The following is a 27,731-nucleotide window of genomic DNA, read 5'->3' on the forward strand; positions in this document are numbered from 1 at the left end:
ATTGTATGGAATGCACACTGGTAGCGGTTACGTTAATTTTGCTTTGAAGCGAGATTTTTAGTTTTTTACCTTTTTACATTACTTATTTAATAAGTGGCTATAATAAAAAATGAAATAAGTATTTGTTTTGATCAACCCTGGATTTTTAGCTTTTTAGAGTGTGTCTTCTTGATTTTTGGTATTTTTCGTTCGTGGTATTGAATACTTTGAAACCATTTGCTAAGTTGTACGTATTTTCAGATTGTTGTACCAAAAACCAATAGACCCATACTAAAATAGATACGATGGAACAAACAACAATACGGACAACATGCAGGACAGTCAGACAGTGTCGGCTTTTTTCGGTGGGTATGGAATCGGGTGAGTGGCTTGGTGGCTTGGTGGCTTGGTGGCTCGTAATTGCCGCAGCACATTTGCATGGCCGAAGGAGTTAATGGGGGTTGCCTGATTTGTTTGTTGGTAGTACTATTGCTATTGCCAGCCGTATTGTTGTTATTCGGTTGCTGGCGCAGGTATCGGTGCCGTATAAATACGTTCTGTTGACGACGCCCGGGCTCCAATACGCCGGTAGTCGCTCTTTCAGACCAGTCGCCCGCTGCACTCGCCGGCTCCACTTCGAGTCGATTTTTCCAGAGTTCTACGGTGCAGTTCTCCAGCTTTCGTTTCGGCCTCACATAATGCCAAATTATGCAACTGCCTGCTGTTGGCAGTAGGAGAAAATATAATTTCAAGTAATGAGCAAGCCATAAATTGTATAGCTGTACCCACTTTGTATCGAACTGTTCCCAACGTCAACGCAACATGTGGGCACTGTGACGTGCACTCGATTGAAGCTTATCCCCAGCTCATTGATATGCCCTGGAGTCTCTAGGAAAATCACCAGCACTTTGTGTAAAACAAGCAGAAAAATCACACGGAATATGCATTAATCTGTAAACTGGATTGACTCATGCAATGGAGGATCGCAACCGCATCTGGACCACGGGCAACATCAACCATGGCTTCCTCAGCGATAACCTGCAGCAGCAGACCCTTCCTCTTCAGAGGTTGCAGACACCGGGTAAGTGTTTCATTTTATTTGTGTAAATGCAAACGCTTAATATACCAAATTAGTAAATTTTGCCTTGTAGTTTTAGTTTGGTTTACATTAAAACCAATTCTAAGGTTAATTGCTTATTATTACATATATTAGGAAAAAGTATTCGGAATTTAATGAGTCATGTACACGTACTTAGTGCATGTTCATATTTATACCGGGTCTAAAAAGGCAATTTGTGCTATTTGAATCCGCCCAATAATCACTTTAAATCGTTGACCGCAAAAGATCCGTAAGTCATGAATCCGATCGAACTATCGGCAACCTTTTCAACGAATTGGTGACGTGGTTTTGTTAGCTACCGGAAAAAAGCCATCGTAAATCGTACCGAAACCTTTGTTTTTTATTGTAGACAGCCAGTTGAAGGCCCACTTGGGAGTTCCGACCATGGTCTTTTCCTTAATTTGGGCATGGTCACTGGGTTGAATTGTGATCGTGTCCGCGTCATCTGTTTCAGTTCCGTTGCCTACTCCGTCGTCTTCTGCTGGCTCCTTAGCATTTTCAATATCATTTTCCACAAGAGAAGTACTGGAAACTTTTCTCGGGTGCGGAATCCTCTTTCTTTCGCTCCTTTCGAGATTGATTTTGGCCAATTTTCTGAACACCACAATGCGATCGTGCATGATGAAGGCCACGACCATTAGAGCCACCGCCATGAACACCAAACAGTCCATAATGTTGGACACCAGTTTATAAGGCCTGGCTATTTTGGTCTCAAACGTGGCCGCCTCCTTGAAAATTTCGATCGTGTTGTACACATCGTCGGCCATGCCAAAGAGATTCGCCTCGATTTCAGAAGTGTTGAACATAAGTACGGATAGAGAACGAAACATGTTGTATTTGTGTTAGGTTTTTTGAATTTTTAATTTTACAAGTATTTACTGCCTTACATCTGACAACTCCCTGAAGGCTACAAATTTAAGATATCAGTTTGAGCATTTGAGCATTTTGTTTGACATTTGACGCCAAAGAGATTATAATTTTATAAAACTTTGTCGAACATTAAATAAATTGAAATAATAATATAATATAATAATTTTCCGAAGTGATTCCCTTTTAAATTTTGAAGACATTGTTGTAACTACAAAAGCTTAAAAATTTATTACGAGCCAAATCCTTTTCAAAAATAATTGAAAAAAGAGTCTTGTATTATATATTAGTAAATTATTAAATTATTAAGTTTTATTTTATTTAAATTTGTGGTTTAAATAATTATTCCGAGCAAATTCCTTTACTAAAATTTGTTTTGTATTAATATTTAAATTTTTTTTTTTTATTCAGGAACTTAATTACTGAAATTAGTTGTTTGACCTAACGAGCATTGACTGTCCTTATTTCGCATGTAAATTTAAGATCGTGTCGTCTGTTTAAATGGGCTTTGATTTTTTTTAAAATGGGTTAAACTGCTGCCGGACACGCGAAATGTTTTGGGGGCAATGAACCGGACGTTGTCACCAGTGTCTAACGCTTCTTGTCTGTGGCAATGTACTGTATATGACCATGCAGCTCTGCATTCGCAGGACTTTTGCCGTGACAGGTGTATGCATCAGCCTGGCGATTAGGGACACCCCCTGGAGAGGGTTCAACATGTCCAATGACGACAGAGACAACAAATTGCGATCAAGATAAGATGGTGTACACGAACAACAAATGACATACGGGACGTGGGGTGTGGGTGGTTGGTCAAACACAATTGACAACATTCGACTAATTAGTGTTAATAAAACGTGTATCTCTGCCCAACTGCGTTAGATTGAAATCGAAATTGAATTTCTCAAATAAAATTGAGCTTGGGTATTCTTAGCAGAGTCGTCGAATATTGTTGAACACCCATTACAGGTAACCTCAGCCTTCTTTCGGCACCCATTCGAGCCAATGGCAGTGGCAATGGAATCGCAACTGCCAATGGAAATGGCCGGAATTCTGCAACGGAGAGTGCGAATGGGAAGCAGCTGCCCTACGAGCCCATTTCTCAGAATCTGGTTGGCATACAATCCAAGTGAGTGCAAAACCATCAACTTTGCAAATTGAGCTGTCAATAATCACTGCTCTTAGGTTTCGTCGGAGTTACTACCACAAAGTGGTGCTGGGCGGACTTCTAGCCCTCGTAATCATTCTGCTAATAGCAATCATAGTCGTAAGCCTAAGTAGTAAGTATTCACAAATATTTTCAAGTGACAATTAGACATATTCAAACGTTTTATTAAAGAAAATCGAATTAAAAACTAAATCAACTTCGCTTTTTTATAAATTGTACAAAAATATTTTCCTTTTCTACCGAAGTTCTTTATCAAAGCTTAAAACAATATTTTCCTGTAAAAACAAATTACCGCAGTCTACAGTCTTTTTAATAAGAGCAATATTAAAGCAACCGCACATTACCAATCGAACATTTTTAAAATGTATTAATGTTGCTCCTAAGTAATTGATATTAAGTAAATTCAAGTATTATGAAAATACTGATGAAATGCATTAGGCAGTTTAAATGGTCGTAATTACTTAACCACTGTTCCAGTTAAAAAACCCAGCTCGATTTGCCGGAGCAAGGAGTGCATCCGCACAGCGGCCAGCCTCATCTATGCGATGGACGAGCAGACTGATCCCTGCGAGGACTTTTACCAATTCACCTGCGGCAGGTGGGCCAACGAGCATCCGCGTCCGGATTCGGTGACCTCGAACGATTGGTTCCGGGAACGTCAGGCGCACATAATGCGCTTGGTAAGGGAATTCCTGCGCTCGAACATCACCAAGTCGGAGCCGGAGGCTGTGGGCAAGGCGAAGACGATGTATAGGGCCTGCATGGATACAAAGCTGCTGGACACACGAGATCTGGAGCCACTGGTGGCCTATATAGTGCGATTTGGTCTGCCTATACTGCCGTCGTCCTTAAATCTCACCCTGGGAAGTGGTTCTAAATTTGCATCGAAGACTGACAATGCCAGCTACAATTGGCTGCAGTCCATCGTGGCCATCAAACAACACCTGAGCATGGACCTGATCATTGGCTTCGATGTTTTTCCGGATCCCTTCAACCGCACCATCAATCGCATTGCTCTGGGAACTCCGGAGACTGACTCCGCATTTCCATTGTGAGTAGATTACATTTTATAAGTTATTCAGTTAGTTATTTTCGATTTATTACATTTTTTTCCCATTTATCTTCAGCAACAATGATGACTCCCACAAGTTACTCCGCAAGATACATCGGAAAACCATTTTTATGCAAAACAGCGATGATGAGGACGACAGCGAGGAGGAACGGGAAAGCGAAGAGGAGGAGGAAGCCAAGCAAACCAGCGCGGGAATGGCGGCCTACCTTCACTACGTCCGGAAAGTGATCGAGAAGTACTTGCTCTATGTGGATCCGAATGTCAACCAGGAGGAGGCCAGCCTGGGCATCACCGAGTTGGTCAAACAGGGCGTTAAGGTGGCTAGGAAGGTGCATGAGGTGGGTATACTATTACCAAATAACTAATACAAATAATAAATAATTACCCGCAGTTAAAAGAGGAGGCCGAGAACATGACGAAGCCCTCAAAGAACCCGGCGGATGATATTATCTACATATCCCTGATGGATCTGCAGAATCAAACGGACAAAAACATAGCCCCCAAGACTCTGCCCATTTGGGTGCGCTACATGGAGCTGATCCTGAAAGGCACCCGTCATGCGGGCAATGTCCAAATGACCAGCAATTTGACCATAATAACCAGCCAGGCGGACATCATGTATCTGCAGCAGGTGGTGGAGTATCTGGAGGAGACCCCAGCCTCGCATATTGAGGCCTATCTGTGGCTCAGCACCATTGAGGAGCTGGTGCTGCACACGTCGAGTGCGATGCGGCTGCTCCACTCGGAATACATGAGGGTGGCCATCGGAACGGAGGGCAGCACCCCGCGCTCCCTGTACTGCGCCAATGGAGTGAACAGTCTGTTCGGGATGGCAGTGAGCTATGTCCTGGCCGACGAGGAGTTCACCAGGGACAAGCTGCCGCGAGTGGAGCGGATGCTGAGCGATATTCGGCGCTCATTCGATCGCCTGGTGAAGTCCACCTCCTGGATGGATGCGGCCACCAAGCGGAGGACCATCCAAAAATCAGCCGAAATGAAGAGCTTTATTGGCTTCCCCTCCTGGCTGCGCAATGCCACCGTACTGAATGCCTATTATGAGGGGGCCGAGGTGAATGTCAGCACCCACCTGGAGAACCTCATGGACTTTGTCCACTGGCAGATGATGGAGAAGCTGAACGAAATGGATAAGCCGGAGCCCATTGGCTGGGCGACTTCGCCTTCGAATGTGAATGCCTTCCACACTTTTCAATCAAATGCAATCAGTGAGTGCACTCCATTCAGATTTAACTAACAGTTTTTTGATGCTCTGACCTTTAGTTCAATTTCTTTTTCTGAGTAAGGAAGTTTTTAATCCTGACACTATCTTTTTTTTGCAGCTGTGCCTATTGCCATTTTGCAATACCCGTTTTACGACCTTGGTCTAGAGTAAGTCCTTCCCGGAAAAGCACTGCGCACTGAGCACACAGATAGCCGAGCAAACAGAGCCTCTGGCACGTTCCCGCACCCGCACCTTGCACTAATCCCTTCCAGGAATGGCCCAAACCTTCATTGATGCGTATGTGTTCTCGGCAGGGCGCTCAACTATGGTTCGATTGGCACTATACTGGGCCACGAACTGACGCACGGATTTGACGACAGCGGCAGGAGATTCGACCGCTTTGGGAACATGGTCGAATGGTGGTCCAACCAAACCATCGACGAGTACATAAACCGCACTGAGTGCTTTGTGGAGCAATATTCCCGGTACCACCTCGCGGACATTGATGAATATGTGAGTTTTCTAGCAATCTAAAAATTAAGACTACTGCGTTTTGTAGAAATTTCTGATGACAGTTTCTTTGAAAAATTTAGCGAATATCTCTACTAAGAATTTATTCATGTTCGTACTGTTGAATTCTTAAAATAGAAATTTAACTTTTATGGAACATTTGCTGATATCAGTTTCTTTAAAAAAGAGTAGCAAATAACCAATTAAAACATTGTACTAGGAAACTGTTAACGTATTTATTAAAATACATTAATATAATTCTAGTCATAGAGAGTTCACAAACAAGATATATTTATTTATTTAATTCTAGTTAATACAAGTTCATAGACATTAATGCTTTCTACATGTAGTTGAAAAAGCAAAATGATAAATTTAAAAAAGTAACAAGACTATTAAAACTATATAAAGAAACGGCAGTTTTCTGATTCACTTTAAAAAAAGCTGACTAATTGTTTTTGACTCTAGCTTCTAATATTTTCATTTTGAATTACAAAATGTTTGTTATTTTAATATAAGTTAAGGGTTTTTTAAAGATTTGAGTAATGTGATTTTCCAAATTGTTTTAAACATGTTTTTTTTACATTTAGAAAGAACAATTTTTCATGCATGCGAATCGCTATTTTTAAAGAATTATTAAATTTGTCTTTACCTACCTTTTTCTTGAGTGTATATCGACATGTTTGCTTTTATCCCATATCCCGCAGATCGATGGCGAACTGACGCTGGGCGAGAACATCGCGGACAATGGTGGAATGCGCGAGGCCTTCTACGCGTACCGCCTTTATGTCAAGGAAGTGGGCCGTGAGCGGGCCAAGTTGCCCGGACTGGAGCACTACTCCCACGAGCAGCTGTTCTTCATCTCATTTGGGAATTTGTGGTGCGAAACGTATACGCCGGCAGCATCGCGGTACGCCCTCAGCGATTCGCATTGTCCAGGGCAGATGCGATTAAGAGGAGTCCTCTCGAATTCTGAAGAATTCGCCAGGACCTTCAAGTGCCCCACAGGATCTGCCATGAATCCCAGCCAGCCCAAGTGCCGCATTTGGTAGTGGACATGCTCAACGAACAATCAATTGAAACAGGAACAGTCAAGTGATTTTTCTACCCATTTGTACTTAAGTTAGGCATAGGTTTAGATCAATTATACAGGTGTCTTTTGCACGGTTCTAAATGGTGGTGCAATAAATGGTAAACGCTTCTCTTTCGAGTTCGCAGCTCAAATGTAGGCTTCGTTACAAGTGGGAAAACCAAGAAATCAGTATGTTCATAGCATATTTCGGGGCTGAATTTGAACTTGCTTATTGCAATCACTTATTCAAATGTGAATGTAATATATAATTTTATTTGTTACCTTTAATACGTGTACACAGTACATTAAAATCTTCATTGCGTATTTTGGGGCTTTATTTGAATTTGCTCATTACAATCACTTAATATAATGTGAAAATTGTATACTTTTTAAATTTATTTAAATATCGTTAGTATACATTCAGTAGAATTACATAAAGCGGACACTTAAAATACAGCTAAAACACTCGGAAACTCACACACGCACACATATACACTCAGTAGACATATGTCTGTGGGAGATTCGTTCTTTGGTTGTTGTTTGGTTTGTTTTCACTTAAAAGTCCGTGCTATGTACGCAATCTTTTTTGCCATTTACGCCTTCTGCACCTGACTTTTCCGCTCGCTGGACTAATGATTCGTTGGCTGAATTGGCAGCTACCGGAGTGCTGACGTCTCGGCACAAGAAAATGGGCTCTAATTCAGAGGGAAAAGTAAAAGAGACAAAAAGAAAGTTACTTTCAATTTTTATGAAATACAAAAAGGTAAGCCCATTTTCATGAAGTGTTCTTTGTGACTGTTCGTTACTCCAACTAACTTCTTTAGTTCCAAAAGAAAAAGAAATACATGTTATCATAATATTTGTCCATTTTCACGAAGCCAACATAAAAGTATCAGAGAAAACTATTTTCTGAGTTAAAATGTAAAAGAGCTGCAAGTAACATGCAAATATATCCTTTTAGGAATTAAAAGAAGTGCCCGACTTACCGCTTGCATAGAATTCGCTCGTAACTTTCGACGGGTGCTGATGTAGGTGGTGCACGTGTTCATGCGGTTCAGGTGGAATGCTGTGGCCGTTCCTTCGGTTCCACCGGTGGGTGGTGCGTGAAAACGAATAAGAAAAATATTAGAAAATGTCTGACAGCATTGCGTCCAAATCAATTAACGGAAAAATGCTAATGGTGCGTTTCATGCGGTTTTTGTTTGCGTGCTATTTAACTGGCATGCAAGGCGAACTTTTGTAACTACGGCTACTATACACTACGTATTCCAGATCGGAAGCAAGAGGCCGCCGGCAAACGTCTACACACTCAGAGATTCAAAATCAAAACAATACGGATAAACTTAGTGAAGGGGGGAGCACCTAATGCGAATTTTAGATTTCCTGACTAGACCATCACCGACTTGGCGTTGGCCCTTGATGGGCATCTCACCGGTTGGTTCGTAGCTGCGTTCGCCGCCGCTCCTCAGCAAGCGGTTCAGGCAGCAGCAGCGACGCAGGCCCGGCACGCGGTGCACTATCTGCAGGAATCCGCCCCTGAAGCGGGCGTTCATGTAGCAATAGATGATAGGGTTGTAGCAGCTGTGCGACATGGCCAGCCAGTGGAACGCGAACCACACGTACGGCAGCGGCACCCAGTGTACGAACTCCTCGTCGTTCAGCAAAAGCTGTAGGGAAAATTTTAAAACATAAGTACTTTGCAAGCAATCAAGGAGTCTTCATCCCTTTTATAAAAAAAACAAGTTTTTTCAATCGCCAACGGTTAGATAATTTAAAATTAATATCTATACTCCTTATAATATTTTTGGTGGCTAACCTGAAAGAATTAAGGAATGTGTAATAAAATTCAAACTTAGTTATGACCAAAATTGAAAACAAATATTAAATGATTCATTTTTGTTAAAAATTTTAAATAAATTGCCGGGCTCCAAAAGTATAAAAATTTTCATTTCTCATATGTTTTTTGTATGTTTTGTACCCTTTGTATACTATCATGTATTTCATAGACCTGTATAAGTGCACCCACCTGTAAAATATTGAAGGGCAGCCAGCAACTTGTAAAGACAATCACAACCGTCAGCATCATCTTAATCATCTGCAAGAGGAAGAGAAAGAAGCTTAATTAGGGACACTAAAACAGAAATTCTATTTATAGAACTGAGGACATGCACCTTGGGATAAATTCCCCATCTTTTCTTTCAGTTTACGACCTTGACCGCCCCCGCCGTTAAATCTGCGAAAGAGCATAAAACTGGGCCAACCAACGCAAGTTTATTTTTATTAGGGGGCAATGGATGGCTTTTATGACCTTTTATATCTAATTTTTATTGGGGCATCTTTAAGTCTGTGTATTGTGGTTCGCTTGGCTGCTAACAATTATGAACCGGGACCAAAATAAGGCCACGACATTGGGCCTACTTTTGTGCTTCGCAGTAAATGTTAAAGCTTCCCCTATTTTCAACAGAAAATGGTATTTGTTACCTTCCGTTTTTGACACGCAAGTTACCTATAAAATGTTTTTTTTAGTATGATGGCATTTGACACGTGAAGGCTAAGCCAAAAATCCATAAGATTAGTTTTACCTTATTACTACTACATACTTGAATGAAATTTCACTAAGTGACTCACAGGGCTTTAAGAGCACAACTTCTTTTAAAAGTTGCCCAATTCCGTTGAGTTTGCTTTATTTTTCTGCCAGAAGATACAATCGACCTCAGACAGAATGGCGAATAGGACGACACAATATACTTTAACGATTAAGTCAATGGCCACGTCTCTTCAACGTGACCACCTGACAAAACTATACATAAAGGCTTACGGCCAGAAACAAAGCCACGATAAAGATGTTAAGCGCAGTTTACACATCTGAAGTCATACACTCAAGAAATAATTTTTTACAGTTTAATATCAAATGTAGGAAGATTAATACAATAAACATAATAAGTTATAAAATACAAAATTGTTTGAAAATTTGGAAAATTGTCAAAAAGCATTAATTTAATAGTTTTACAAATGCCAATCTTTAAACAAACTATTATATCGCTCTAACATCTGGTATGCTTAATCATGCTAAATTCTTTCTTATTTTATATATACAATATAATGTTTTTGTTAATTTTAAATTTTTGAAATCTACCAAACTTATTATTTTAAGTGTAGAAGAGTAGACATCACCGTCAAAGTATTTCACTGCGAAATAAGTAGATGATAGCTAGCGATTGCCACTGCTGCTGATGGTGCAAAGGGCACTTAACTGCCAATAAACGAATCATATGCGAAATCTGAATTGAGTTCTGAAATAAGCAGACGAACAAGGATATAAATTGTATCATATTTGGATGCAAATCTTATAGCGTTGCGATGCAAATGGCTTCTTGCTCAATGGCAAAGGATTATGAATTGATTCAAATGCCGTTGGAATGCGAATCACTGTTTGTGAGTATTTTCCGTAGTCAGCTGGGTGCATCTGGCGACAGTTACTTTTTATTAACTCACCAAGTCGCTTTATTGGCCGCCTTTGTTGCGGGTCGGTTCTCCCTTCTCCGATGCAGCTCCCTCGATTCAGTTTTCAACTGCTGGGGCAACGTTAACGAGTGCTCAACGAGGCCACTTAACGTTTTAATGCCTCGTTTGTTAGCCGCCCAGCCGGGTAGTGCTAGCAATGTCAACATTAAGTATACGCCGCGTAGTTCAGGCGTCAAAGCTACAGCACGAGGAGTCAACAGAGTGAAGCCAAGCAAGCTCGTAATGAATGTTTATACAAATATGTGTATGCTGTGTTTTCCCCTGACGTCTGGACACGGGTCTTTGCCCAAGCATATGTCCGCCGACCGATGAACTCTGCCCCCAAGCTTTCCCTCCGCCCACACAGCAAAAAATGTAAATCAAGAAATAGAAAACCCGGATTTCCAACTATAAAACTGATTTACGCTTGTACTAAAAATATATGCTTAGCATTTTCAATGTTATATACTTTGCCAACTTTAGTTTGCAGCGCAAAATTTTTCTTATATTTTTCTTATATTTTCTTATATATGTGATGTAAAAAAATATAATTTTTAATCTGTTTTTTTCTCAGTGCACTAAGCGACTGTGGGTGTAAACTGCATCGTCATCTGGCGAAGGAGGAATCTTGTTGCCAACTTGGCCAACTGAAGTGCAGACTCTTTTACCATATGTCATACTATATGTGCCGGCATGAAATTTAGCGCCCGCGGCTCTAGTTTCATCTTTATTTTGGCAGTTTGTTTTGGCCACCTCAACGTGACAGTCTCACGACTTAATTGCCGGCTGCGGAGGCTGCCGGCATTAGCTGCAATCACAAGGCACTTGGCTTTTACGGTGATTTGTTTTGGTTTTGAACCGGTTACGGTTGAATCCGCCCATCAAAGCTAATGCCGCGTCTGGGCTTACATAAAAAATGAGCTCATGTTCGAGGCTCAGTACAACGGTGTGGTAATTCATCAAAATGATTGCGGACTCGCTGATGCCCACACCCACAGAAAAAAAGGGGCAACATTAGGAACTGGGCCATCAAAGTCTTAGGCTGACAAATGAGCTTGGATCCGCTGGGTCCGCTTCAATGAAAGCCGAAAGTGAGGGCTCCGTTTCGATTGGAATAGAAAGGCTGTTCATAATGAGGTGCAAAGCGTTCTCCAGTTCCTTTCCCCCAGTAATTCACTAATTAAATTTCCCAACACGTCCGTCAGAGGCAAATGTTTCCTAGTTGAAGGACCAGCTGCCTGCCTTTCAGTTTGCCTAACTAATGTGGGCGATGTTTGGCCATTTGATTGCTTTTAAGTGCAAGGAATTGAATTAAAGGGCAGCTGCATATCGACAGAAGAAATCAGTAACAGCCTGTAATTAATAATCTTAAAGATCTTACAGACATTTTATATTAAAGGGAATGTTTTGTCATGTGCACATAAATAAAACACATAAAATTATATAAATTTACTGTTTGTTTTAGATTTCGGTACACTTAACATACTTCCGTTATGAACTAAAGTTTTTATTTAAACATAACAACACCTCTTCAGTTACCAGCTTAAAAAAAGCGTATTTGTAGTTTCTTGGGCGTGTAATTTTTATTATTTTGCGTTTTTTCCATGTGCTCAGCTTAATGCCATTGAAAGTGAGTAGTGAATAAACAAAAACAGTTCGCAGAAAATTGAAAGCAAAATTTCATTCACAAAGCGGTACTCTTAAAGTCTCTCTTTTGCGTGGGAGTAGAAAACTGGTTCCTAAAAAAAATAAACAAAATTATTGGATAAAAGTAACACTGGAAACTGGATCAATTAAGGGGCCAATCTCCGCAGTTTCAGGGCTCACCATCATTAATCAATCCATTTCACTTATCGCTTAGCTCGTGCCCCAAGTAAACTTGGCCAATTCCCGGTAATTTCAACTGACCCCTGGGCACCCGCATGTCTGAGGCTGTGGTAATTGAACCCACTTTTAATTGCCAAACAATTGCGAAAGTGCCAGGCCAAAAATAGAGAAATGCTAAGCTTGTAATATTTTTGGTAATTTAAAAGCCACAACCAAAAAATCGTTAGAGGTGCGCACCCAAGTCTTAAATTGTTATTCATGAAATGGCCAAAACCAAACGGACATTAAACAATCCGCACGGTGGGCAGCCAAACTAATCAGCAACTAATTTACACAGCAATTTACAGCTGAAGTTTTTGGAATGAATTACGTACACTTAAAATTTTAATAGAAAATGTTACGGAGAACTTTTGCTAAATAAAGATATACAAAAATTTAGCAATGAAAATATAATTTCATTTATAAGAAAACAAAAATATATTAAAATATGTTGCTATGGTCTCCAGAACAAAGCCTCGTTGGACATTGGCCGCCGACAACAATAGCAGCCAGTTCCTACTCGATTTTTCTTTGAGAAAAAATTTCACTAAGCTTCATTATGAGCCATATTGGACAATAAAAGCGACAAAATTTAAGGCTAAGAATGTTTTGAGAGCCTTTGAGGAATTGCACGCGCGGATTTGGTAATTTATGCGTATCTTTCAGCGTACGTGATCCGACTTACTAACTTTTGTGACCTACATTCATTATAATTAAACCAACGCCTCCGGTGCTCAGAAGGGGCGTGGCAGGAAGCGAGTGACTAAGTAATACGCACAATTAATTTAAGGGCCCAAAGTGTCATACGCCTTTCAATTAAACAAGGAAGCCGAAATTGTGACCCCAGTTTGGGGTCATGCCAAAGCGAATATTTTTCATGGATAAGAGGGGTTGTCGTCCGTTGTGATAAAAGAATTTACTCTTCGACACGAGTCCCTCCTTGTTTGCCTAGCGTATTTCAGCAAATTGAATTTTTAACATTTTCTTTTCCCCATAAATTGACTTTTTCGCATCTGTTGAGCGTTTTTTTTTTGGGACATTATAATAATATTGTTATGATTTTTATTTCTCGGGGACATAGAAGCAATAAATGCTGTTGAAATCATTAAATTTAATTTAAGCTCTTAAATATTATATCTAAGAATTCTACTGTTTTGTATTATTTTGTAAATCTTCCTTTTTGGGAAAAGTTGGTAACTTGACAAGAACACAAGTTTCCCACATGAGTTTGATATTAAGTTTTTTAACTAAGTTGACACAAAAGATGCTTTTTAGGGCACACTTGAATCGATCCAGGTATCCCTGTTATTCTCATGAATAATTCTGCTGACTGTGTCATGGCTTATAGGAGTTTACATGCAAATTGCTAGTCTTTGTCGACTTATTTGGCAAAATAGCATGCCGGTTTATGAGGGAAAAACCGAAAGTGAAAGCTAAAAGGGAACTTTTGCGACATAGTTGTGGCCTAAGAAACATTTCAAATTGCCAAAGTCCAAGTGGGCGTGTTCGGTTTGTGGGCGGGATCCGTAAATGTTTGATTCATCTCCCATTGCTGCCAAAGACCCTTCTGGTCCGAACAATGTTCCCTATGCTAAACCCAGTTTAGGTTTTATTGCCTTTTATGCTACGGTTTATTCCTGTTTTCTCCAAATAGCCCTGCGGCCAACGAGCCATCCAGGAATATCCGTGTCAAAAGAACGCTGTGCACACACGGGGTGCATCAAGCATTTTGTTTTTCTGCATTTTACAACCACCGGATCTTAACTAATCGAAAAGAACTATTTAGAAACAAGTACCGAAGTATAAATAAATCTTAAAAAAAAGATAAAGAATAAATATTTCCTGATGTAACAGAAATAACTTCCAAATTTATTGAAAGAAAGTATTTATATGTACATGTTGGATTTAGGATTCAGATTCAGTAGTTTTTCAAAAACAAATAAGAGTTGTAAGGGGCTCAACTGAATTCAAGCCGCAGGGCTTTGTATGACGGATTGCCATTGATTGCGCGGACAAAAAGTACAGCAAAAGGTAAAGCCATGGCAAACACAACAGCAGTGGTTGAGTTTTGGCCCAGACATGCGGAAGCGAAGCATATGGCAGTAAAATATGAGGCTGGGAACAAAGGCAGCGGCACACTCCGAGTTATACTGAACCCGCTGCCTTGTAAAAGATAGACAACAGCAGCTGTTTAACCCATTTTAACCCATTCGTCAAATATCATGAAATTGATTACTATGTAAAACCTTTTTTCTCCTAAACCTTGAAAAGTTAGAAATACTGAAACAATTTAACTAGTAAAAGTTTACTTAGCAATCGGGCTTTCCAAAATTTAGAAATATTTATTTATTATTATTGTATCATTATATATTATTATTTATTTTCATTAAGTATATAACAAACAAACTCCCTCTGAGTTAATGATGGGAAAACTTTCTTTAAATTCAAATCTCATCTTTATTTTAATTTTAATGAAGCAGTGCGGCGATATGGGTTAAAGGTAAAATCAGCCAAAAAAAAGAGCAACAATTGCGCCGAAGTGAAAGTGCCAAAGTTGGGCGAAAATAAGAGGAAGAAGCTCTGACGGCAATGACAAGTCAATGCTGTCTATATACTTAAAGCATTAAAACATTGAAGCAAAAGAAAACGAAATAAAAAAGTAAACTAAAGTAAGTAAAACAAAATTAAAGCAATGGCATGTTGTAGTGTTTTCAGAGCAGTTGGTAATGACAGAGGAAAAACGAGAGCAACAGTTTGTCATTAACGAACTATGGAAGAAAGGTCAGGGCAAAAGGGGCTTCCCCTAGAAGTTGGGAACAAGATAAAGGCAAACTTTCAGCAATTGTGCAACCGGAGCCACTAAAACCGTTTCCAAGCTTTTCCACAGCTTACTGTGCAATTAAGCAGAAAGTTTAGCCGGAAACTTGGCAAAGAAACGATTCAAATTAATTCTAAGGTCCTGAATTGCTGGTCAACTGCTGTCTTCTTATACTCACTCAAGCCACAAGAGTTCGTAAAATTCCGAGTAATAGGATACAGAAGCTATTTGAATAATCACAAGAAATTACTTTTTAATTTGTTCAAAACCCACAAAACAAGAATATTCGTCTTAAAGAACTAATTGGTTTAACTTCCCTTTTCACGGAAATAATTTTGTTGGGGACAACGAGTGGAAAAACAAGGTCCGCCGGAAAACGCAAAGGTTAATCCATTTTACCCCTTAACCACTAAGTGCCGTGTAAAATGAAAACATCGTTGAGGTTTTTTTTTCGTAATTTTGTCACCGTTGTTTTTTTTATTTGTGCATAAAGTACTTAAGCCTAGTATAATTAATATATATTTATATGTATGGGGCATGCCAAGCCCCGCTAAATCATCTTCTGCTACAAATCATCAGCATCATCATCATTATTCGCTCTTCCGGGCGCCAAGCGAGGTTCCCATCCAAGGAACCCGCCCTCTTCGCCTATTAGCTAATAAAAATTTCCAGGCAGGGCTGAAGGTTAGACTCTAATCAGTTGTAGATGGAAATGCACAGATGTGAAAGATGAAAGGACAGAGTGAGAGTGAGAGTGGGAGTGGAGAAAGGTATTATATACAAAAGGTCGTGGGCGAAAGCGCCGCCCCCTCTGAAGGTGAGATTGAGATGGTAGTCTGAGATTATTCAGGTGTCACATGGTGGTCGAAGATCGTGTGGTTGTGGTAAATGTGATGTGAATGATTTGGTTCTCAAGTGAGAAATATAGGGGCGTGTCAACGACAGGACTAGTCAGCAGCTTGAGCCGAGTTCGAAGTTCGTAATTTTGAGTTTTACCAATGGATTGAAATCACTTAGTAGGGACCGGACTTTCCGGGGGGTCCGTAGTTGCTGGAGGGGGCCGAAATGGAGCCACTGTCGCCGCCGGTGAAGCCCGAGTCGCCGCCAGTGGTGTAGCCACCGCCGCCAGCATTGGTCTGGGTGAAGCCACCGGTGGAGCCGGAGATGCCGCCGGAAATGCCGCTCGAGTCCTTCTGGGTCTTGTACTTGATGAAGTACACCTCCGGCTTCGAGGGCTGCGTGGGTGCGGGCGTGGGGATGACGATGTCCTGCTGATCCTCGGGCTTCTTCACCAGCACGTAGACCAGAGTCTTCTCTTCGTTCTGAGGCTGCAGTGGGATGACCGGAGCCTGGTACGAGGGTGGCGATGGGGCCTTGATGAAGATGATCTTGTAGTGCTTCTGGGACTGGCCAATGGGCAGATTGGGGCGCTGGCGAACCTCCTCCTGCTCTGGTGGCGGCACATGCACGTAGATGTGCTTCTGCACCAGGGTGGTGCCACCCCCGCCGCCGCCTCCAAATCCGCCAATGCCGCCGCCTGTAAATATGTTTTCATTTATAATTAATGGGATTTTCTAATGGGATTTATGGCTTGCGAATCACGCACCTCCTCCGAATCCGCCGCCGCCGCCGGAACCGCCTCCGAAGCCACCTCCGAAGCCACCGCCGCCTCCACTGCCGCCGCCGAAGCCGCCGCCGCCGCCGCTGCTACCGCCACCGAAGCCGCCACCTCCAAATCCACCGCCGGAGCTACCGCCGAATCCGCCGCTGGAGCCACCGCCGAATCCTCCGCTGGAGCCACCGCCGAATCCGCCGCTGGAGCCACCGCCGAATCCGCCGCCTCCATGGGAGCCACCGCCGGAGCCGCCGCCGCCACCAGGACGGTTGTAGTTGTAGCCCGCTTCAGGACGAGCGGCGGCCAGCGCCAGACAGGACATTAGGATGAAGGCTTTCATGGCTGCGCAATCACGGGTTAACGGTGCGTATGGGTAATGGATACTAGTTGCGGATGCGGATCACACGTCTCTTTTTCACAACGCACTTTAGCACTTGGCACTATCTCTCACAGTAATCCTCGGTCTGTGGGTGTTTCGGTGTGTTTGGATATATAGGTATATATATGTTTGTTTGGGAGAACAGAAAAAGAACGTGGATTTAGATATACGGTTGTCTGAGGGACTGAGCTGGGTTGCTATATGAATCCTCACGTTGCTATATCCTCGGATCGCACTAGGCTGCTGTTTATTAGACCAAATCAAATGCTTCACTGACGAACCATTGCAGCCGCATCACAAATTTATACAGAAATCCAGCCAGATGCACGACACCACTACAAACACATGGCAGTTGTGTCTGCGAGAGGGTCGCCGCTTCGGTTTTGTTTTTGGTTTTTGGTTTTTGGTTTTAGTTTTGGTGAGGATGATGATGATGGTGATGCGACTTTGCTTTCTGGGCACTGCGCATGCGTGGCGAGCTGGCCAATAATGAGGCGCTGTCTTGGCCATCTGTCTGTGTCTCTGACTGCAAAAGTATCTGTATCTTCAGCAGTATCTGCATCTGTATCTGTGGGGTTAACGTCTGTCTGTGTGGGATGGCAAGTGAAACCGAAATTACCGCACAATCAACTTATTACAGCACCGCCGATTTCCCGCTGTCGGATGTGCTGGAGAGCTCTCTCTGCTGCCGCTCTTTTTGGCCAGGGTATTTCTTTTATGTTTTATGTTTTTATTTTCGTTTTTGTTTTTGGCAAAGTCGAGACCCAGTGTCGTGCACTTTCGCTCTTTAACGCTGCTGGGCTGAAATTTCTGCCGTTGCCGTTGTCGCTGCTGCTGCCGCTGCTGCCGCTGCTGCCGCTGCTGCTGCTGATGATGATAGGTTTAAACCGATCCCGCACTTGAGCGTCAGCTGGCCTGGCGAGCGGTGGCTTTCCTGGCGTCTGGGTCTGAAAATTTCTGCACACGCTCTCAACGAAAGTGAAAATCGAAAGAAAACTCCCGAAGACTAACAACAATGGTAATGGTAATTTCGAATAATTTGAGGTCTGTGCTAGTGTCTGTGGATCTTTGGATCTGTGGATCTCTGGGCTGGCATTGTGTTTTATTTCGAAGGGGGTACACATTTCCCTACCCCTCGCATGACAAATGTGAATACGTGCGATGACGGATGACTGAGTGAGTGCGATTGTGATTGCGATTAGCGACTGGAGACTGGCGACCGAGTGTTTGTAAGTGTGCCACTGTGCGAGGCCTACAATCCGGAGATTCGCACAGATAAAGATATAGTTAAACTGGGTTGGTCGTGTTTGGAGTGCGAAAGTTATTGCCAGGCGGGATCGTTTTTATACCCAGACATCCTTGGTGTTGCAGTCATGACACATAAATCAAAAATAATGTTAGCTCTCGAAGGGGATTCGTTTTTGAAACGATAATGACAATGGTTCCTAATGTCGGGTTACCAAATTTTTGCTGAGAATTGCATTTGTCACACCTCAAAATTAAATGTTGTACGGTTTGTATGTTAAAATATATATTTTCCTTTAGCTAATTATTTCCACATAAATATTGTGTCATATTCCATTTTTTTACAAAATGTGTCATTTATTAATAATAAAATTAAAAATTCAAGTTGTCAGTTTCCATACAAATAACTATCGTTTTTCACAGCTGCCATTTAGTTTACGAATAAATCATCGTTTTTCATTATGTTGATTACATTATTCCCACTATTACCAAGCTCAAGCTTATAGAATTGATGTGTTGCGTAATTCGATTTGAAGTCGCTGTAAACAAAATAAAAATCGTGTTAAGTGGCCAGACTCAAGAGTCAAATTTAATGTTACTTTTATTGTACGTAATGTCATCAATGCCGATTTATTTCACTTCCACTTTTCGTATTCAGTCGGCTAATTGTGTTAAGTTTAATGAAGTGGACTGGTAGATCGGACCAACTTTACGTTCAATGAACCGAATACAAAGCAGAGAAAGGTGACAGAGAGCCAAAATCGAACCAGCATTTAATTAAATGGCAATTTTGGGGTCAGTAATTTCATTGTAGTCATTACAGTGCGATTCGATGCAGTTTTCAGTTGTATTGTGTCGGCTTTTTTTGAAGTTCATGGAACAAAAAGAATGGCAACCACATAAAATGGTAATAAAAATTTACATAAATAAATATTAAAACGTAGGAAAGTCCATGGGTGGTAGAGTTACCCCCTGAATAAATAAAGAAAATTACAGTAGTTGGTATAAACATTTCATTAACCGTTTAATGGCCCAAACACCTCTTACCTCTAAAATCAATAAGCTTATTTTACTTTTGGACACATCAGAGGTTTGTTTGACACTGTTTTCGAGACCACTCGATTACTCATATTTGTCCGCTAATCCTGGCAATTAAATCCGAGTGCTCATGAATCGTGGCAATTCATAAACGACACTTGACAAACGACTTTGGGGATTGGGTGTATATAATTACCACCTGGTGGGGGGAAACGCAACTCCGCCTTTTGATGCGTGTGGATGTGGATGTCGAATCAAATTCGCTGATGATCGCGCTCTTAGGAATAATAATAATAAAAATTAAAACGCAACTGCAGTCAGCTGTCAGCTCAGCACTGTGTTTCCTATTGCGATTTCACCTTGAATCGCTCTCGCTGATTGCGTAACCAAAGCCTAAGTTGCAGCTTCGGGCCAAGTTGAGCCAGGAGCAAGAGCCACCAAATGCCATATGCAAACACTGTCTTGGCTAACGAGCGACGAGCGATTTTTCGTGTATTGACAAACTTGCGGCTGCAATAAATTGCTCGGTTTGGGAAACGAAATCGAATTTCCAGCCGAAAAATCCGAATTAAACCGAAATAAAAGCCTGGCGAAACAGCACCCTCCACCAAGGAGCAATCAGTGGCTGTTGAATCTGCAACTCCGCTGCCTCCGAAGGCCAGTGGATGGATGGGAATGCAAATCGGAGCGGGAATCCAAGTTCGAGTTCACATCCGAGTCCCCGGAAAGCGGTCGCCTTGACTTTTGCCTTGGAATAACATTTGAAAAAATGACTTAATTTTAACAAGGAATTTTCCAAATGTGGATTGTAAGAATATTTCCTATCGATATGCATTCAAAGATGAGATAATATTTTTTATCAACACCTTAATTATCACATCTCCAAAATGGAAGTTTTTAAACAAATGATTATAAAGAGTTAATAAAACAAATTTAAGCTCTTTTTAGCAAAGTTACTACAAAATTCTTTTTAAAATGTTTATTTATTTTAATCCCGCAAAAATCTAATGTTCTTAATGTTTAAGTTTGAAATTAATTAATTCCATTAAGAACAAAAATAGAAAAGCAAACAGTTGGTTTCCAAAGATTTATTAAGTACTGGATAAATATTTTAACTGAGAACCGATTTTAAAGAGCATTCACTGGTCTAAATATTGGGCACATGCTTTTCTTCTACCATTTAAACGGTTTTCATTCAACTTCCGAATGCCGTTGGAAAAAAAGCGCCAAAAGCGCGCCGATCGCCAAAAAGCAACCGCAGCTGGCGATAAATCTCACGCTCAACAATGCGGCTAAAAATAAGCAGCAACGGCGTTCGGCGGTTGGTCGACAGAGGCTGCCAAACAGTCAATGGGGGGCACAATGCCTTGGGGACGTTAAAAAGCACTTAAATTGGAGTAAAGTCAACTGGGTGAAATTTAGTGTATTGGAGTAACTCACTCAGTTAATTCAACTTAGCCACAAGCTTTAAAAGTGTTGCAAAATAAGATGAATAGAGTTGGAAAATTTTGGAAGTTAGTAGATAAGTTGTTTAATTTTTGATTTAAATACAAATTGTACTCTCCCACTAAAGTATGTATTTACCATTATTTATTTTGCAAATAAACTTCAATTATATGCTGTTTCCTTAAAATGCATGCAATTATAATTTTATGTTTAAAGGCAATACGATATTCGTGGTATTTACACATCATTTACCAGCTCTATGCAAACACAATGTGCCAGAGGAAAATTTGTTTACTCAGGCATCTCAACATTTCTGCAATTTCAGTGACTTGAACTTTATTCGCAACGATGACGCCTCAGTGGGTGGCACAGAAAATTAGAGTTGCATAAAAGATGCCACGATACAATATTTTCAGGTTGACACTGAAAGATAAAGCTCACGCAATGGGGCAAAAAAATACGGGAGCATCCCTGGGAAGTGGAAGTTTTTTTTACGGGGCCCGGTCGGCGGATGATGGGTAGGAAGTCGGCGACGACGACGACAGTTGTTGCTTCCTGCATCCATTGTCGCTGGTTTCTGCCGGTGGGCATCTCCCCATCCCCATCCCCATCGCCATCCCCATCCTACCCCCGTTTGCTTTTCCATCTGCAGTCTGCCCAGCAACACTTCCTGCTTGTTAGGCAAACGGCGGCGTGCAAATTTTTTATTGTTGAATGCGATTTCTGTTTAAGCTGTTTGCGTTTTCTTCGTTTTTGCAACCGTCTGAAACTGAACGGTCTCGCTGTTTTTACATTTGACATTTTTGGTGTTGCTTCAGTTGGCGCATTGCATGTTGCTGCCGTGTATGTTGCCGCCAGCGTCAATTGCATCTTCCATCTGGCCGCGATCGTATCGTCGCATCGATTCGCGATCTGCAGACTTATTATTTATTGTATGTTCGTCTGTCCAACAACTCGAGATGTTCGCTTCAATTGAAAACGTTGCTATGCGAACTCTTCTGCCGTCGCAAAAGTTTGCTGTCGCTCACTTTTAAATGCTAATCAGTGTCAACGACTTTTTTTTTGCAGATTTGGGTTTTATTTCTGGGTTTTTCGTTTAACGGTTGACCATTTGGCAATTCAAACAACTCGGCAATTATCTAAGGTCGCTTGCAAATGAAACTGTTGATGTTAATGTATGATAGTGAATGGGCCATTTCGGAGTGCTTAGCAGTCTTTAGGCTTAATTAAATGTTTGCTATTAACCTTCATTTGTAGGCGGTAATTAAAAGTGGTTTTCTGTGTCTGAAACAAACTTTTGCCATTGCATCCAAATTTAATTCGGATTTGCAGATGTCGACGACAGACGTAACGTCTCCAATAAATCCTTATATACTGTAAACAATTTACTTATTTCTCTACTTCAACAAAATCCAATTCTTTTACATCGCACCTTTGCGTACTCGGGAAGCCGCATTTCCTTCGTGGCTAAAAACATGTTTGCTACATAAAAAAAAATTCCATTTTTCTGGTTAACACAAAAGCCGTCATCCTTTGCAACTGCTGACTTGCATTTACTGGCTCCCATTTTAGAAGCCACAAGGAACTGTTCATTTAATGGCAGAATGTCGAAATGGGTGGCTTGCGTACATACATACTATGTTCCTGTTCTGTTGAACATTTTCACATGCGCGAACCGCACTTTCTTGTGGCTTCCTGCCTGAAATTTCCATGCAACCTTTATGCTTTTTTTGCAATATGCAGTTGCCTTTTAATGGCTGCAATTTTAGTTGTTCCAATTTGCTCGGCTTTGTCATTCCAACGCATTTCGGTGGCTTTTCATCTAACTGACAAATGGAAAAGTCGTGTCGGGAGCAAGGCATTAATCATTCGCAACCTTTCACATATGCCACATTTCTCATCCTGTTTTTGGGCGCCCAACGCATTTCGCCTATTTCACTCAGTTAACGTCTTCGAAGTTGTAAGCAAACCGAAAAACTTTGACTGCATTTTTGGCACCGCGGAAAAGTAGCTGCGAGTTGAAAGTTCAGCTAGAGTTCCTTACTTGTAACTCAATGTGGAGCAGTGCCAATGGAAACAAAGTTATCTTCCAAATTAATACCCAAATAAAAATCAAATTCACACCTAAAAGTCCGGAGAAATGTGGGTCGTTGTGAGCTAAAATTAAGCGAATTACGCTTGCGAGTGCACATGCATAAAGCGTAAGAGGCTATAAAACGGGGAGCACAACATGGCGTATGCGTAATTTCACAAATGAAGTCCAATTCGAGTGACTCGAAACTGGAAGCTGCACAAAAGCGAAAACGTGTGAAAAAGAAACTCCCGACTTTGATTGTGCGCCAGTCTGCTTTTTATGCATATCGTAAAAGTTTACCTAATGAAATAATTTAAGTCAACAGCCATGCACAAGGAGAAGAGGGAGTTTTTAACTTGATTAAAACATTTTCACAATCAAATTTTAGCAAAAAACTAGATTTAGAAATAATTTTTAAACTAAAATAAAAATTAATTAATTAATTATGGCTACAAAGTCCAAAGAGAATTCTGGGAAATAAAAACATGTTTATTATTTGCTATTTAGTAATTTGATATTTTTGTGATTTATTGCGTTATTTTTTCTGTGTGGAGCAAAACATTGAAACCAAACTGGATTAATTTCTGAAGCGGTGAAGGATGTGTTCTCTTTGGCATAAAAACCCCTGAGAAAACTACATTGTATGCCAATAAGGGCATGCCGCTCACTTGGATTTGCATGTGCCAAACTTTTATTGCAGTCGGATTGCAATTGATTCCCTTGCAGGCGAGTGGAATTTCAAATATCTGAAGCTCCCACCCAAACGGAGTTGCTCAAATGGAGGTAAAATCTGTGGATTGAAGCCGTGTTTATAATGCCAAATGCGGTATAATTTATGTTTGCGGTGGGAAACCACGGGGGTTAAGTTGTGTGGGATCGCGGTCACTGAGGTTTGTTTGTTTGTTTGTCAAAATCTGTTTTGGGGTGGAGACAGGCAAATGCATATTTAATGGAAATATTGTGGTCCGTCATATTAAAAGGTTTTCCCCCAAATCAGCGGAAATCGCTTTGTGTTTCCTCTTCTTTTTGTTTTTACATTTCCTGGGGGCAATTTTTCATCATTACGAGTATCTGTCTATCTGAGCGCAACAGCTGCACGTGCCCCAAAGACCCGGAGACCCCAAGAAAAGCTGGCTAGGAAGGGAAAAACGTGCGAGTTTCGTCCATCGATCCAACAATAGCAGCCGCTTTCGCATTTGCATATCTGTCGAAATATTCATAGCTCATCAAAGACATTTATCTACATTCCCATCTACTCCTCCATACGTAGCCAGCTCTTCTGGCCGAACTTTGTGTAATTTGGCGAGAAGATAATGCAAATGGTCATTAGGCAGCGAGTCGGATTCGCAACTTTATTGGGTAGCTTATGCAATTCGCCAAGACTTGGGTCTTGTGGCTAGAAGAAACCACAATTATTTAAATTGCGCTGTCAAAGACTTAAAGATGCGTAAAGTGTCTGGGATTCCTTTTACATTTCTGGCTGCAGATACTTTTGTATCTGTGCATCTGTGTATCTTTGTATCTCTCCATTATTGCGTGCAGCAACGGTGTTTCCATGACGTCTGTTGCAATGCTGGATGGTTGGTTTTCTGAAGTTTCTGGTAGTTTTCAAGAAGCCTCTGAATCTTTTGGATTAACTAACAACCTTGAGATCAAGGACTTTGTAATTGAGTTTGTCTGGTGCTTTTAGGTTTCGGCAACCTTTGTGCACAAAGTAATTGAAGTTGACGGCGCCAGGGCAAAGTTAAACCTTTCCATCTTACCGCATTTTTTTGGCCAGGGGGGTATGTTAACAAAAGCCAAACAAGAAATCATATTTTGCGTAAATGGGTTTCGGTTTTCACACTTTGGCCAAGAGCAGCAGGTCTCAAATTACAACCAGAAACTTGGGGTCAGAAGATTGATTGAGCGTAGGCATGCCTCAAACGGACTGAAGGCCAGCGGGAAAACACTTTATGCCGAAGGAAATACGAAATTGCCAAAATAAACACGGCCGAGACTTAAAACTTGTTAAAATCAATTAAGGGCATGGAAACGAAAAGTGAAAGAAGGACCGACAAATGACAGTCAAATCGAAGAGAGTGGTCTGGTCCATCGGTCGATTGGTCGATTGGTCCGTTGGTTACGCAACACTACAGCTCCAGGATGCAATGGCAATCGAGTTATGAAAGATGAGAGACCTCTGCCGTCAATTGGAATGGCGCGATAATCAAGGCGATTTATGGTGACTGCAAAACGTGTGGCAAACGCGCCGAAAAGGATGACCGGCTCTTCAGTTATTGGCGATTGGCGATCCAGCGCCCCCAACTCAGTGACCATATCTGCATGGGAATCCTCAGCGCCACCACCGCCAACCCCAAGTCCTCCTGCGTAACCGATTGGGTAAGCGCAAGTTGAGCCCAAAGATAAATGACCAGTCCACAAAGAGATTGAGATTCCCATCGGAACTAGCCGGCTAACTTTCGCTTTTAGGCATTGGCAACCCAGACGAAGATGAAGACGCTGGCGATTGAATTATTTTTTAACATCACTGAATTCACTCGTAATTAATCTAAAACTGGCGCTTTGCTTTAATCAGAGACATCGAACATGGCATTTGCCTTCGCAAAGACAGATTTCAGGTTTAAATTGTAATTATCAATAATGTGCATTTAGCTACTAATTTGTTTAACTGAAGAAATTATTTAATAATTAATTGAAAATTTTTTTGTTGAACGTTGAAGCTAGCGGCCCCAAAATATATGTTTACTTTCCGTTATGCAGCTCATTGCCACTCATACTTTTGCGAAAATTTAATAATAGCATGTGCCATTCCTTTTATCCAAAATCAATAAAAAGCCCTAATTAAGTTACAATTTAGTATGAGTGTTAAAATTTTAAAATAAATAAGGATTGTTTATTAAAATTTACCACTAACTTATTTTTAAAAATTCTTTCTAAAATATTATAAAATTGAATTAATATCAAATGATGAATTAAGTTTAATTCTTGAATTTATTATGTATTAATAATATTTAAATTTATGTTCATATTTGTGTTTGTTATTATAGAGTATAATGGACTCGCTGTGAATTCCGGGCTCAATTTGCTTGTATTCATGCAAAGTAGCCGCCGTTGCTTGTTTTGCAGTTGCTCGCGTGGTTGTTGCCGCCGGTGTTGTCATCATTTACATTTCAGTTTTAAAGACAACCCGAAAGCGCTTCAATTGGCAGCGCAAATATTAATGAGCGAACGTGCCCGTGATGTTGACGAGATGCCCGAAAGTATCGGGGCGTTCACGTTTTCGTATGCAATGTGGTGATAATTGTCCCTTGCCAAAATGACTTCATTGAAAATGCGAAAAAAAATAATCAATGGCCTAACCAAAGGTCGGGAGAAAGAGTGAAAGGGATGCTTTATTGCGTAAGCAGTGGAAGAAAAGGGAGTAAGCGATTAATCTGTGGCAAGGCCAAATTATTGGCAATTTAAACACCTCTAAAGTGATAAGACCCAAGGCATTTTGCCACCTGACGGCTCACGCACATGTGTGATTTCTGCACTTTAAATAAAAATGTATGCAAACAAAGATATTTTATAAATTAAGAGTTAGTGATGGAAGTTTTGAAGGAAAATCAATAAGAAATTAATAAAATATTTGCTTACTATTTCAATACTATCAAATTAAATGGTTTTAGCATAATATTCTGTAGTATTTTTCACCGTGTGGGATGCGGCTCATTACTTTGCATGCCCAATTTGTGAAAAATGTACAAACAGTTGGCCAGTTATTTTAGAGTTTTTTTAAGATATATATCTCCCATCCGCCGCCCCGCCCCTTAATCATCGCCAGATGCAACACCTCACGCACTTGACACGCGGCTCGATTAGGGGCTTATGAAAATTGCGCGAGACACGAAAAGGTCACTGGTGGAACTGGTTTGGATCCGACGACTCCGATTCGCAGTTCGCGGATTTTCCAGCAGTTGCAAATGAAACCGCAAGTGGTCGCGTTCACGAGCTGGCCGCTTTTAACCTTGCAGACCTTGCCACAGTTGCAGCTTATGGGTTGTGAGTTGTGAGTTGTATGTCTGCCAGTTGGCAGGCCAAGCCGCAAAAGTGTCTGGCCAAGGCGAAGGAGGCGATCCCAGCGAAGTCTCAAGTCTCCCCAAACTGGCTCAACATTTAACCTTTCGAATGGGAAAACGTGTCAGGAAGTGCCACAGGCCCAAGGCTCGACTCGAAGCACACTCGACGCCACAAGATACCTGCACTTTTTTCCTTCTTTTTCAGATAAATGTGGCCACGACTTCGCCCTCCAGGAAGAGACGGCTAGAAACGTGGGCAGAAATTGACTAGGAAAGATAGCTTAATACATTTAATACTTGTAAATTTTTATGTTAATATAGCTTAATACATTTAATACGTGTAATACCCATAAAATAAAAGTGAAGCCGCCTTGCTTACATTCAATTGCCAGTCTTCAAATTTCTTTGTAAATGTAAATGGCATTTAAATATTTAAATTTATTTCCTGTTCATTTTATAGAATTTTATTAATTTAATTTACTACTTTTAATTTATTTTTTTTTTGCTTTTAGTTTATATTGCAAGTCTTTTTAGTTGTAGTAAAGTTGTCGTTTATTTTGTGTTTCCATACTGTTTTTTTTTTTTAATTTATATATTTTCAGTCTATACATAATAAAATATACTAATTGTGATGATGAAAAGCAATGGGAGCACATATGTATCTAATAGAAGAATATA

At 40.9% G+C, this 27,731-nt stretch overlaps 4 protein-coding genes across 9 annotated transcripts in view; 1 reads left to right on the forward strand and 3 right to left on the reverse strand.

Moving 5' to 3' along the window:
- The first annotated feature begins 951 nt into the window (after positions 1 to 951).
- Positions 952 to 7,139, forward strand: LOC108148660 (endothelin-converting enzyme homolog). The gene is made up of 9 exons (XM_017275792.2): positions 952 to 1,060; positions 2,936 to 3,095; positions 3,152 to 3,246; positions 3,612 to 4,185; positions 4,262 to 4,544; positions 4,598 to 5,429; positions 5,544 to 5,592; positions 5,740 to 5,938; positions 6,640 to 7,139. The coding sequence occupies exons 1-9, from the start codon at positions 955 to 957 to the stop codon at positions 6,982 to 6,984; spliced, it is 2,643 nt and encodes an 880-aa protein (XP_017131281.1). The 5' UTR covers positions 952 to 954; the 3' UTR covers positions 6,985 to 7,139.
- LOC108148671 lies at positions 1,170 to 2,028 on the reverse strand. The gene has a single exon (XM_017275805.2). The coding sequence runs from the start codon at positions 1,927 to 1,929 to the stop codon at positions 1,366 to 1,368; it is 564 nt and encodes a 187-aa protein (XP_017131294.1). The 5' UTR covers positions 1,930 to 2,028; the 3' UTR covers positions 1,170 to 1,365.
- A 41-nt stretch (positions 7,140 to 7,180) lies between the features above and the next one.
- Positions 7,181 to 27,731, reverse strand: part of LOC108148662 (RYamide receptor) — a 55,489-nt gene continuing 34,938 nt past the window's right edge. For 3 of the 6 annotated variants that reach the window (XM_017275795.2, XM_041709545.1, XM_017275794.2), the window contains exons 5-8: positions 9,031 to 9,099; positions 8,367 to 8,671; positions 7,991 to 8,082; positions 7,181 to 7,699 (exon numbers count right to left, since the gene is read on the reverse strand). In XM_017275795.2, coding sequence (XP_017131284.1) covers positions 7,560 to 7,699; positions 7,991 to 8,082; positions 8,367 to 8,671; positions 9,031 to 9,099 — 606 coding nt within the window. In that variant the 3' untranslated portion in view covers positions 7,181 to 7,559. The other 3 variants (XM_017275796.1, XM_041709546.1, XM_041709547.1) reach the window with 3 other exon arrangements.
- LOC108148670 (ATP-dependent RNA helicase glh-1) lies at positions 15,657 to 17,506 on the reverse strand. Its single transcript, XM_017275804.2, has 3 exons — positions 17,400 to 17,506; positions 16,799 to 17,271; positions 15,657 to 16,729 (listed from the first exon to the last, which is right to left on the reverse strand). Exons 2-3 carry the CDS (start codon positions 17,145 to 17,147, stop codon positions 16,206 to 16,208), a joined length of 873 nt encoding a protein of 290 aa, XP_017131293.1. The 5' UTR covers positions 17,148 to 17,271; positions 17,400 to 17,506; the 3' UTR covers positions 15,657 to 16,205.

Source organism: Drosophila elegans, unplaced genomic scaffold (assembly GCF_018152505.1).
Source record: "Drosophila elegans isolate 14027-0461.03 unplaced genomic scaffold, ASM1815250v1 contig_476, whole genome shotgun sequence".
In the NCBI taxonomy this organism is placed as follows: domain Eukaryota; kingdom Metazoa; phylum Arthropoda; class Insecta; order Diptera; family Drosophilidae; genus Drosophila; species Drosophila elegans.

Excerpts from the sequence above, each read along its gene's own strand:
- LOC108148670 (XM_017275804.2), bottom strand. The coding sequence starts at position 17,147 with ATGAAAGCCTTCATCCTAATGTCCTGTCTGGCGCTGGCCGCCGCTCGT. Across the intron at positions 16,730-16,798 it reads CGGCGGCGGATTCGGAGGAG|GCGGCGGCATTGGCGGATTT; the intron begins GTGCGTGATTCG and ends ACATATTTACAG.
- LOC108148660 (XM_017275792.2), top strand. The coding sequence starts at position 955 with ATGGAGGATCGCAACCGCATCTGGACCACGGGCAACATCAACCATGGC. Across the intron at positions 3,096-3,151 it reads CTGGTTGGCATACAATCCAA|GTTTCGTCGGAGTTACTACC; the intron begins GTGAGTGCAAAA and ends CACTGCTCTTAG. Across the intron at positions 5,939-6,639 it reads TCGCGGACATTGATGAATAT|ATCGATGGCGAACTGACGCT; the intron begins GTGAGTTTTCTA and ends CATATCCCGCAG.
- LOC108148671 (XM_017275805.2), bottom strand. The coding sequence starts at position 1,929 with ATGTTTCGTTCTCTATCCGTACTTATGTTCAACACTTCTGAAATCGAG.